Here is a 12,801-nt window from a genome sequence, read left to right as displayed (position 1 = left end):
TCATGCATTATTCTAAACGGATGCTAGATAAAGTTTCCTTATGGTGACAGCCATACTACTGTCTGAAATCATGTTGTTGAATCGTCTTATTTGTATGATTTTGGTGGCTCTGTAAACACTACAGAGAACATGCATTTTTTTTTTAAATAACAGAACAGAGTAAGGAAAAATGGATAAAGAAAAATAATCCAAACACCAGATTACTGGAGTCCTTCATTCATGACATATCTGTAACAGTAGTACTTGAACTGCTGTAAGTTGAAGTTTGGGGTGAAACAGTTCAGGGAAAGCGAGTTCCAGAGAGATGCAGTTCGTGGAATAAAAGAATTCTGATAGGCAGAAATTCTGCAGTATGGCTGTGTGATATTCCAGTCATGAGCGCTACCAGATGCCCGTGCAACACGAGGGAAGGCATGGGGAGATGGCACAATGAATGCAGCTTCGTCTGAGCCTTTCCCATAAAAGTATCTGTAAAATAATGCAAGGGAGGCAACATTCCTTCTTACTTGTAGGGGAGGTAGTTTATTTGTAATAGCAGAGTTATTAAAACTTCAGACAGCTTTGTTCTGTATTTTGTCTAGTTGTTTTAGTGCAACCTTTCCACATCCATTCCACAAGAGTATGCAATATCCTAGTTGAGACTGCACATGCCTCTTGTATATTATAGCAAACTGCTCGTCAGTGAAGAAGTTACGGGCTCTGTACAATAATGCAAGTTTCTTTGAGGCGGTTTCAGCAAGTGATCAGACATGAGAGGTCCAGCTGAAGGCATTGTTAAGTGAAACAAAGAAAATTTCAATACTTTTGGAGATGGGAATATTAGTAACATTGAAGGTAATACACGAACCTAGCAATATCTGTTTGTTAGTCAATTGTTTATATTTGGTTTTACTAGCATTAAAAGAGACAAGGTTATTTTGTTCCTATTCAGCGATCGTAGATAAGTCTTGATTTATGGAGATAGCTGAACTGAGTTGAGAGTTAGAGATATTAAACTTTGTGAATAGGTGTTTGAGTGTGAATGAACTGTGAAGTGTTGTGTCATCTGCAGATGAATGGATGGGATTGTGGATGACAGATAAGAGATCATTAATATGAACTTGGAATAGGGTTGGTGCCAGAACTGATCCCTGCAGCATGCCGGTGTTAAGTGGGTGGAAACTGGAATATACATCATCTACTTTTACTCTTATTTTCTTGGCATTAAGATATAAGGAAATCAAAGGAACAAAAGACTTTAGACCATAGCAAGGGAGCTTGGACACCAGGGAAAGGTGCCAAACTCCGTCGAAAGCTTTAGAAATATCAAGGGCTACTGCATGGGTTTCTCCATGTAGGTCAATTGATTGATGGATGATATGAGTTAGGAGATTGAGTATGTCAATGGTGAATCTTTCGTGGCAAAAACCATATTGTCTATCACTAATTAAGTTGTTGGATTCAAGATGTTTAACTGTGCGTATTAATTAAAGTTTCAAATACCATGCCAAGAGAAGTGACAGCTATTGGCCTGTAATCAGAGGAACTTCCTTTCTTCGGAATTGGGTGGAAATTGGCTTCTTTCCATGAATTTGGGAATGAAGAAGTACGTATGCATAGTCTGAATAATTTGGCTCGAACAGAGGCAAGTTCAGGGGAACACTTTTTCTAAACAATTGGCGGAATTCCATCTTGGCCTGGAGCTTTGTTGGAAGGTAAATTGTCTAGGATGGATTTTACATATCTTGTCTGTATTTTAAGTGGGACAATTTCGGGAGAGTCAAGTTCTAGTACTGGGACATTCTGGCTGGGATCCTCTATGGTGGAATTTCTGGCAAATGTACTGGCAAAAATATCTGCTTTCCCACGCGGGATCTTTGTAATGTTGCCATCTGAAGATTTTAGTGGCGGAATGAAGATGACTTGTTAAAGTTATTATTGAAAGAGTTAAGAGTTGACCAGAATATTCTATTGTCTTTAGGGCTGTTAAGTGTTTTGATACTTGCTCTTGAAGAAAGTTTGATTTAGCTAGATTTATCACAGCTTTTGCATGATTTCTAGCAATTTTATATTTGAGAGAGTGATTCAGATGTGTTTTATTTTATGTAAGAGTTATATGCTAATGACTTTTGGGCTGTTGCTCTGGCACAGTTGCCATCAAACCATTTTGGAGAGTTCGATCTTTTAGTGAACTGTTGACCTGGTATAAATAAATCCATACCATCTAGTATTAAGTCGCAGAGGTGGGACTGGGTACAATTGGGATCACTAGAGAAGAAAGACTGCCATGGAATGTCAGGAAGATAATTTCTAAATCCATTCCAGTCTGCCTTATCAAAGTGCCATTGGGTCACCCTGACAGGTTCAGAATGAGGAGGTGTGAGGGGGTTAACTAATGAGGCTTTGATGAGGTTGTGGTAGGAGGATCCATGTGGTGACAGTAGCTCTATCCTGTATTGATCTGGATTATTCGTCAAGAATAAATCGAAGAGATAGGCATTATGGTTTGTTTATAGCAGAGGTACTCATACTTTTCCTGGTCATTCCTCACTTTTCTCCGGAATCCCATTGAGTCTCTCCCCACAATAATGAAAAAGAGGTATCTCCCTTTTGGGAATTTTTAATGCCTCTATTCCAGAGTTATTTCCGGCCACTTAGCGGTTCTTCCTATCATTAATGGCAAGAAATCCAGCGGCGGTATGAGGGGGATTTTTACAAAGTTTAGGGAGAATAACATTTTTAATACTTTTTATAGCACGATGAATTTATTTGATGACCAATATTTTGATCTTACTAAAAAAATAAGTCAAATTAAATACAAAAAGCACTTGACAATTTATAACCGACAACACATCGAAAACGCTACTTTTTACGCAAGAGAGAAGGAATCATAGGTTAGAAGTCCACAAGATTGTTGTTCTTAGAAAAATAGAATGAAATTCATAAGATCCGTTCACACTGAGATGCTTGGTCACATTGCCTTTAGAAGACTGAAGGTCATAGGCAGAGGGAAATACAGGCAGAGGAAGACAATTCCATAGTTGGCCTGTTTCTTACATTAAGGACCGGGGATATTGGTGAACTCTTGCAGTAGAGCTGGACAGGAAATGGGTGAGAGTTTGCTGCTAGACAAATGCATTGCATCCACTGTAATGGAGGGGGGATGGGGAATGCAAGCAGATAGTTCATTAGAGCAGTGACATTTAAGTAGCAATAGAAAAGAGTTTAAGATGCAACGGTGAAGTGAAGAGACAGATGTTGAAGGGAGTCGGTAGAGGAGTTCAGGGGGCGAAAAGCCTTTCACTTCACCCTGTTGAGAAGAGGTGTATGTTTGGAGCATCTCACCCCTACACACACATGAGAATTGTACTCTAAGCAAAACCTCTGAGTCAACAGCTTTGTGGGAGTAAAGAAGGCACGGCGTCATCTTAGCACACCTATTCTCTTGAAAGTAGATTTTGCAAGATAGGTAATATGACCTTTCTGTGATAAATTCCGAGAGAATATAACCTCAAGTTTCAGTCTGTCATCCCCTGGAATGTTCTTTCCAGGGGTAATTCCTCCCATCTGAGAACTGCTGGTCTATAGGATTAGGATAGTTACCTCAAAATTTAATGCTCTCGTATGCTGAGCATTCTGTCTGGAAATCGCTCTGTTCTCCCTGACCCTGCCTGCGATGATATGCTTGAGCCACAGCTGCATGATCCCAGCATCCTCCAGGCGATGAATAAGTTGCATAAAACGATGGTAATACGGTGACCCTTTCCTGAGGATTAATGTATGGAATGAACCTATCCTTTGTGTAAAAAACACTGGCATAGTTATAGTCATCAGCTGTATAAGCATGATATTAATTATTACGGAAATCATATAATCATCATCGCCCTCGGTGTCTAAATCATCGTCTGTCATCATCACTAAGAGTGTGATCAGTCATTAGCACCGTATTTACACAATCAGATTCGATTATGCACCTTTTATTTTCATTTGGCTAATAGATGGTTGTATATTTTTTTAGCTAGTTGAAGACATTCCGAATTAGAAAGGGTTAGATATACGCTTTACTAAACCCTTCACACCTATAGCTCTGTCACAAGTAAAAAAAAAAAAATAACAGGTAGCTGCAACGATATAGTGAACAAGCAGGAACACTTAGAGTGCAATATTCGCATCCGCAGTTGTTCCAATGGCCGAACATTTGATTTTACTTTGTGACATTGACCTTCGACCCATTTCCCTAAAATTCCGATTGCTCCAGTTGTGCTTCACCTTCAGTCCTTCCACCAAATTTCACCTAAATTGTATCAATCTTGTGAGTTGATCTTGTCCTGTGACTCTGGTCATTGTTATGTTGCCCTCAAATTTAAATTTCTTCATCCTTCTCTGACCCTGAGACCTATGATCCTGTAAGGTCGGAACACAGTCAAAGCTATTTTAGTTATAGGACCGAACATATAACCTTGTCCTGTGATCCTGACCTTTTCTGATTGTTCTCAAAATAAAGTTCCTTCATAATTGCTCCACCCAGAACCTACCAGCCAAAATTTTGTGTACATTTTATCGAAACTGAGTCAGATGACATGCATGCTACCGTGACTGTTGACATTTCCCTGTGACCTTGACATTTGATTGTTTTCAATATAGAATTCCTTTTATTTTTTGTAGCATTACCATAAATCTTTCCAAATCTAAATCAGATAAAAGCTGTTAAGTTGACCTTGCCATGTGACCCCTGACCTTTTCTTACCGAGTTTTGTCCCAGTCAAACTAAACCTGTTCATTTTGTTCACATGGCTTAAAATATGGCCTTGAAATGTGACCTTGACCTTTGGCTGACTGTTTTCAAATACACCTGGTTGTTCTGCCATACCTTTAATCATTCCAAGAAGTTAGCCTAAATCAGATTATAACTGGCTATGTTGATCTTGCTAGGTCATTCCATCATGTTTGATTAACATCGGATAAAAGTCTGTCTGTCTGTCTGTCCGTCTTTCTTTCTTTCTGTCTGTCTGTCTGTCTGTCTGTTTCTCTCTTTCTCTCTCTCTCTGATACACACACACACACACACACACACACACACACACACACACACACACACACACACACACACGCACGCACGCACGCACGCACGCACGCACACACACACACACACACACACACACACACACACACACACACACACACACACACACACACACACGCACGCACGCACGCACACACACACACGCACACACACATACACACACACACACACACACACACACACACACACACACGCACGCACGCACTCACGCACGCACACGCACACACACACACACACACACACACACACACACACACACACACACACACACACACACACACACACACACACACACACACACACACACACACACACACACACACACACACACACACACACACACCGTCCAATAAATTGGATTGCTTTATGAGCACGAACAACTTCCTTCTTCGGATGGAAGCAGTTAGTCTTCATTATGCTACATACAGCACAAGATTTTCAGCTTTCTTAGGTTAGTAATCATCATCAATAATAGTCTGTGATTACAACTGTGGTAATAATTACCAAAGCACTATCATCCTGATAGCCAGCATTTAATGACGTGGGTATAATCAAGAAGTACGATCAAGTAAGTCGCTTACCTCAGTCCCCATCCAAAGGTTGCCATGAAAGAGATGGGCTTCTTGCCAATGTGGTAGGGTGTGCGACCACGTTCATCAGTGTACAGGGACTCGATGATTATAGTGATATAATTCTCCAAGGTAACTAGTGTGTAGCCTCCTCTAGACACCTTCTCTATGGCGTCTTCGAGGTTGGTATACTGAGAATAAGAGACATAGTTTCAAAATGGGGGGGGGGATGTACCCTTATACTGAAACTGCGTGTACTAAAGATACAAATGTTTCGGTCTGGAAAAAGATAGTTCAGACAGGAAGCATGATGACATAATGCATGGGAAACGGAGAAATAACAAAAGGGTGCATTATGTGGTATGGTATGCATACCTTCCTTTCTTAGTTGCTTTTCACGACAACAATTTTAGTCATATTCCAAGACTGTGCTTATGTGGTAGGCGTCAGCAACAATGTTGGGCTTGATGTGTACTGAGTCAGCCCATCATAGTGAACCATTAATCATCAGACTGTTGGACTTCCCTTGTCCACACACCTGGCTTTTCTTCAGCCCTGACTTCGACTTCCCTCGAGCCATGGGGATAAAGAAATGAGGGATCGCGATATTATAAAGAAACTTTGAAAAACTGAATCGGTTTCACTCTTCTTGTACCGTTTAGTTACTCATTCCACCTAGATAAAGCCAGACTTTTCGAAATAACTGAGGGAGACCATCGTTAAGTAGACGGATATTAATTTTCACTGTCCATCACCAGACTCAACTCACAATAGTTAAATCGTTATGTTAAGGTGAGGTAAAGTATTGGTGTATGATTGATTACTTCAGACAACATCGGTGCGAGTTTGTGTTGGAGACCATCTAGGTAGCTGCTTGCAGATCTGTATGGGTGGAACGGTCTCTGTTAAATAGTACTGTGATCTAAAACGCCAGTTTTAGTTCTTTGTATGGCGAAACTTTCTTAAGCAGTGAAGCAAGTTCAATCATTAGTGTTTAGAACAGGTGAGCGATTATCACCAGGGCAGTGGTGTATGGTGAGATAGGACTTTCATGCTTGATCGCGGGGAGTCCAGACGTGTTTTCATGTGCTCTCTTCTCCAGTTTTAAGGGCTGACCCAACGGCGATAGCATTTTTTCACCCTTTTGGTGACAGTCAATCGAAAAAGCTTTGTAAGCAAAATATAACATAGGAGAATACATTGTTCTCGTTGTTTTATTTCCCCTCCAAACGAAGCCGAACTTTGAAAACCTGGTACTTGTATACATATATATATATATATATATATATATATATATATATATATATATATATATATATATATCAGGGCTACCTTTACCGTGCATGTTTGGCAGTGCAATTGCCAAGAAATGGGAGAAATGGCGTTCCCCCGAGCTAGACCCTGTATTGGATCATATAGCCCTGTTAGGTTACAGGAGCGTGCTACCACTCCCGGCACGGCAGTCCTGGGCGAGACTCAAGCTCACATTCCCTCGATTACGAGCTTGATGCTCTACCACTGAGCCACCATGCCTCCACAAGTGCCAAGAGATACTAATGAAGGTGTGGGACCATCTGCACAACCAGGACAGCTAAATCATGCCAAGTTGCTTACGAAAGCTAATCACACACTACGACTTTACATGTCAAAGGAGCAACCATCACCAACCCTAAAACGTCTCGTTTCATTCACTGTGAACTACTGTGCTCCTGTGTGGTTCAAGGTGAAAGCCAACAGCTAGTGTCATGATGGAGCCAAAATTTTCTTCTTCATGGTGGAGCTCCTTCAAAAGCTGCAGTTGCAGGATCAGGCGATCATTCACCCTGTGCTTGCCAATAACAGCTACTTCTGTACCTAGAGAACATCCTGTTGTTGGCTGTTGCTGATGAAGATGTTGCCGTACGCTCGATGGCGGGCAAGTTGATGAAACAAACACAGATGAATGAGATTGATGACCAAGCCTCAGTTAGAATATTTGAAAAATCGGCACTGATCTTAAACTTGGATGCCAAGAAGTACACTGAGCTGGTGGGGTTTTCTTCTGCCACAGTCCCTCCATTGCTGAAGAACAGACTTGGCCAAATGGACGAAAGTCAACCCATCTTACTGGACGTGTATTCTTGCCATTCCCAAGGACTGGAAAGCTGCGTCAAGGACGTCACATCCACCACAAGTAAAGTATTTGGGCATGAATCACGTCATGGTATGTTCATCCAATGTAAGCGATCTCGCAGCTTGTTCCTGAAGCGTGAAAGTAAACTAGACTTTTGATTTGTTCAACTGTTCATGCCATTTCTACTGTTCTTTTTCTTTTTCATGAAATAATGACTTTCATATGATTTGAATACATTAATTTGAACTGTTACTTTTATTTTTAAAACTGAAATTTAACACAGAAACTCCATTTTAGTTCATCCGAGAAAATAACATCTGCTTTTATATTTCTTTTGAGAAATAACTCAATTTTTAGATCCAAGTTGCTGGAATGGGCACGTATATATCGAATCATTGTTTTTTGTAGAGTTACTGTCATTGTAAAGGAGCACCATTCTGACTATGTTTCAACCTGGCAACCCTAAGTTAGTTCCCTTTCGACCCGCCCTAATATATACCGGTATATATATATATATATATATATATATATATATATATATATATATATATATATATATATATATATATATATATATATGTACCATCAGGTCCATTAAACAACTCAAAGACCGAGGCCTTGGTGCCGCCTCGCCGTTGCAGGTCTAAAAGGTGTGACAGCATTACATCAGGTGGGGTTCCCCTTAAGATTCCCACACCCCGACCGGTTGCAGTTGGAATGACTGTGAATTTAAGTTAATGTGGCCATGACAGACAGACAGACAGACAGACAGGAAGAGAGAGACAGAAAAAGAGACTCAATAACAACAGCTTATATTCCGCCTTACGGTCATTAAGTCAGATAACCACTATGTTGGTATGATGTAAGAAGAGCAGATACTGCTACCTTCACCTCCCTGCGTCAAAGAGGGATGGGGGGCAGAATAGGATCTGGATGCTGAGAGGGGCAATGGGAGGGCGGGAGGGAGGGGGGTGGAAGATGGAAGTGAGATTCCAGCAATGAATGACTTCACAGGAAAGGAGAGAGAAAGGAAGGATTATATTTTAGCCAGTAACCACATTTGCGTATGTCATATAGATAGATAATGCCATTGTATATTTTATGGAAACCTGTTTTGTTGTTGTTGTTTTAAAGCATTAATGAAGAGTGTGCTGCACCATCTGACAATGTAAGACGGGAGTATTTTAACGATGAGTGAGCACATACTGGATCAGTCTCTCATACAAAAATCTCTTAATATCACATTGATCATCATTTCAGTTGAAGTTTATCTATAAGCGAAATGAGCTTTGACATTAATGGAAAACACCTGTCCATATGGTTACTTATACTATAGTCTTCTAAATATATGCAACGTATATACGTGCCAGTTTTAACCAGTAATTGGTAACCCATTCATTATCCTCTTTAACACAAGAAACGCGTGAGTACGTCACGGGTTGCAGGCCAGTCAAATGCCACACCCAAGATACACTTCTAATGTACTAGTACAACAGCAGCAGCTATTATTCATGTGGTATCAAACTTCTTTCAGGAAAATCAACTCTCCTGGGACTCGCTGGTAGGGGTGTGTACTGATGGAGCTCCAGCCATGCTTGGTCTGCAGTCTGGATTCATAACAAGGGTGAAAGAAAGAAGTCCATCTGTTGTTGGTACACACTGCATACTTCATCGTGAAGCCTTAGCATCCAGAAATCTTGCTGCTGAAATGAGGGATGTCCTGAAAGTGGCTATCAAGGTAGTCAACTTTAACAAAACTGGAGCCTTAAACAGTCGTCTCTTCAAACTCCTGTGTGAGATTATGGAATCTGAACATCAAGCCTTGCTTTTTCACACAAACGCACGATGGCTTTCAAAGGGAAACATGGTTGGACGGCTTTATGAACTACGAGAAGTAGCAACATTTCTAGAATCGCAGCAGAAGGCTGATCTCCATGACAAATTCCAGTCTGAACGCTTTCTGCTGTCTCTAGCTTACCTGGTGGGCATCTTCGAAGCGCTGAATACAATCACCCTTAAACTACAAGGGAAAAACATCAACATCATCATGCACCACGACACCATTCGAGCCTTCATGGCCAAACTCGACCTCTGGAAATGTCGAATTCAGGATGGAAATAAAGCCAGTTGTAGTAACTTGGATTCTGCTCTCATTGACAGGTACCTTGATTCTGAGTTAAAGAAATAAATAATCACTCATCAGATTGACTTGAAGGCAGAATTCATCAGATACTTCTCAGATATAGATGAGAAGCATGAAGCCTGGAAATTCATCAGGAACCCATTTCAGTGTGAAGTAGCTGATGCTTCGGATGAAGTGCAGGAAGAGTTTCTTGAGTTAAAGTTCAACTCCTCAGCTGAGAAAGACTTCAAAGAACTGGATCTTGAGACGTTCTGGGTCAAGTACCTTCCTGTTTACTCTCTGATCTCACATCAAGCACTTCGGATTCTGACAATGTTTGGATCCACGTATCTTTGTGAAGCTGCATCTTCCATCCTCATTGCCATCAAGACCAAGTACAGAAACCGGATGAACGTTGAAGGGGACTTACGTTGTGCACTCTCTGGCATTCGACCACGCATTCAAGAACTGGTAGCTAAGATGCAGTGTCAAGTATTTCATTAAATTTGTACGAATGTAACTTCATTAATTATGCTAGGTATATTGTTTACACAGAATTCATGCTCAATAAAAAGACTAAACACACCCATTTCTTTTCAGTTTTTAAAATCTGGGAGGGAATGTTATCAAGTTGGTTGAGGATATGAGGGGGACGTGGAGGGAAGGACCAACTCCTAGAGGGGACGTGGTAGTAAAAAGGTTAAGAACCACTGCTGTAGATGGACAGAGAGGAACAGACGAGAGAACTTGGTGGACAATTGAATATCGCCAATTTACTAGGACTAGACGGTGGTGCCGGTGGTCGAGTCGGTAAAGAAGTGGTCTCAGGTTCCATAGGACGCAAGTTCGATTCCCGGCTGCGGCAAGGAACAGAATACGAGTACAAAATTTCGTTAAATAACAAACTTTCCTGATCTACCATAAGACCTGCAGGCATGCCGTAAGAACACCCTCACAAATACTAATACACCAGTCCTGTATAAGACAGCCCTAGAATGGACGATGGGTGTTAGCGCCGAACTGGTGACATGTGGAGGTGCATGGTTTACAGGATGTCAAAGAACTGAATGTTTCATAGCAACAGTGACAATCTGCCGAGTTGATATTCTCTGATTTCATCCAATATCAAAGAAATAAAAGGAAATTCAGCTAATAAATATAATGCAAATAAACAAAACAAGTTCACTCAATACACATGCCACTAACACACAGTATACTCATTCTCACAACAATGATGTCATTCAATATTACTAGTGCACAATAGTCCAAGTATGCAACTCAGTACAACAACCACATTCACATAACAGTTCACTCTAGAGTTGTCCGATTTTGCAGTTGAGTAGTTGATCAATGGAAATCAGTTCATGCCAACATAGTAAATAACACAGCTATCCTTCGGACAAATGGTAATGCAGACCAGGAAGGAGAATGTTTGATAGCTAGGTTCCACCGGCTTATCAATATGGTCCCTTCAGCAGAAAGCGTCAACCCAGCATGACTGAACCTCTGTCTATCTATCTATTGCCAGTCGCCTTAATCCCATACGGGGTGGCGAAAAACAAATCGCCTCCATGTAGCCCTGTCACCTGCCATTTCACTGCCCTGCTCCCAACTCACACACTCCTCTCTCATATACCGTACCTCTCCACTCCATCCCTCCATTTCATCTGGCCTCCCCCTCCCTCTCTCCCTCTCCACCTCACTCACATACACTCTCCTCGTCAGACTCTAACTCTCCATTCTCTCCACATGGCCAAACCACCTCAGTGTGGTTCTCCTAACACCTCTTATCACATCCACATCCACACCACAACGCTCCTTCACATCCTCATTTGTCAGTCTATCTCTCCATGTGACTCCACATACTCCACTTAAATTCATTTCCACTGCTCTCACTCTTGACTTGTGTCCCTCCAACAAGGTCCAAGCTTCGCTTCCATACGTTAGAGTTGGTCTCACAATACCGTCATGTTGTAACTTTTTCACTTCCAGGCTCACTTCACTGTTTCTTCTCATTGCTTTCAAGGGACCAGCAACCTTTCTTCCTTGTTGTACCCTCTCAAGCACTTCACCCTCCAAACTTCCATCCTTACTCATTACACTACCCAAGTACTTAACCGTACTCACATTTTCCATTTCCCCCTCATCCATCCTCACTGTACATTCACTGACTTCACTTCTCTCGAAAACCACAGGTTTACTATTCCCTACATTCACCTTTAGATTCCGTTCCTTACACACTCTCCGAAACTCATCCACCAAGCCTTGCAGCTCCCCTTCATCTTCACTTAACAACACAGTATCATCTGCAAACAACAGTACAGGGAGTTTCCAAACACAGCTCTCTCTCATTAGGGTCACTCCAACATCTGAACCACTTTACTCTAAAATCCTGTAGAGACACCAGTCCCGGACCAGGTACAGTACAGTTACATACAGTATGATCCAGCATCTTAATCAGGAACCCTGATTATGCTGCTAGGATTTTACAGTGAACTTTGGGCGTCGTTAACGTTCCCAAACGCATGGCACTTTCTGCAAGTCGTTTTATGAATCCTACTTTATTTCTTCCTCTTGTGTTGACTTTTTGTCTATGTAAGGTCGTGGAAAGAATGGTTAATAATAGGCCTCTTTTTGTTTTAGAGACTGAATTCGTTAAATGGTAGACAATGTGGCTTTCATAAAATCAGTTCACTGTATCATTTAATGAATTTGGAGGATTGTGTATTGTAAGCATCTGTCAATAAAGAATCCATACAGAGGCGTTCTTGGAGATCCATAAAGTCTGTGACATGACGTGGTGACACTATATACTAATGAAGCTCTACAGTTTTTATTTAAAAATTTATTTGCCCATTCTTCTTTCCAGATTATTGAGAGATAGAACGTTCTCTAGGAATCTGCCCCATTACATAATAGCAGATGTTTTTACCCA

General features: G+C 41.1%; 1 protein-coding gene across 1 annotated transcript; it reads left to right on the top strand.

The window, feature by feature from the left end:
- The first annotated feature begins 7,159 nt into the window (after positions 1-7,159).
- Positions 7,160-10,370, top strand: LOC145397075 (SCAN domain-containing protein 3-like). The gene is made up of 4 exons (XM_080270283.1): positions 7,160-7,354; positions 7,474-7,659; positions 9,279-9,904; positions 10,022-10,370. Exons 1-4 carry the CDS (start codon positions 7,160-7,162, stop codon positions 10,368-10,370), a joined length of 1,356 nt encoding a protein of 451 aa, XP_080126409.1.
- The last annotated feature ends 2,431 nt before the right edge of the window (positions 10,371-12,801 follow it).

This window comes from Coenobita brevimanus, chromosome 40, assembly GCF_032717465.1.
Source record: "Coenobita brevimanus isolate Jiangsu-jjx chromosome 40, ASM3271746v2, whole genome shotgun sequence".
NCBI lineage: Eukaryota > Metazoa > Arthropoda > Malacostraca > Decapoda > Coenobitidae > Coenobita > Coenobita brevimanus.
This window is presented reverse-complemented; position numbering and strand designations above follow the sequence as displayed.

Coding starts and splice junctions, on each gene's coding strand:
- LOC145397075 (XM_080270283.1), top strand. CDS start 7,160: ATGCCTCCACAAGTGCCAAGAGATACTAATGAAGGTGTGGGACCATCT. Junction 7,660..9,278: donor CCAAGAAGTACACTGAGCTG/GTGGGGTTTTCT, acceptor AACTTCTTTCAG/GAAAATCAACTCTCCTGGGA. Junction 9,905..10,021: donor GATTCTGCTCTCATTGACAG/GTACCTTGATTC, acceptor GAAATTCATCAG/GAACCCATTTCAGTGTGAAG.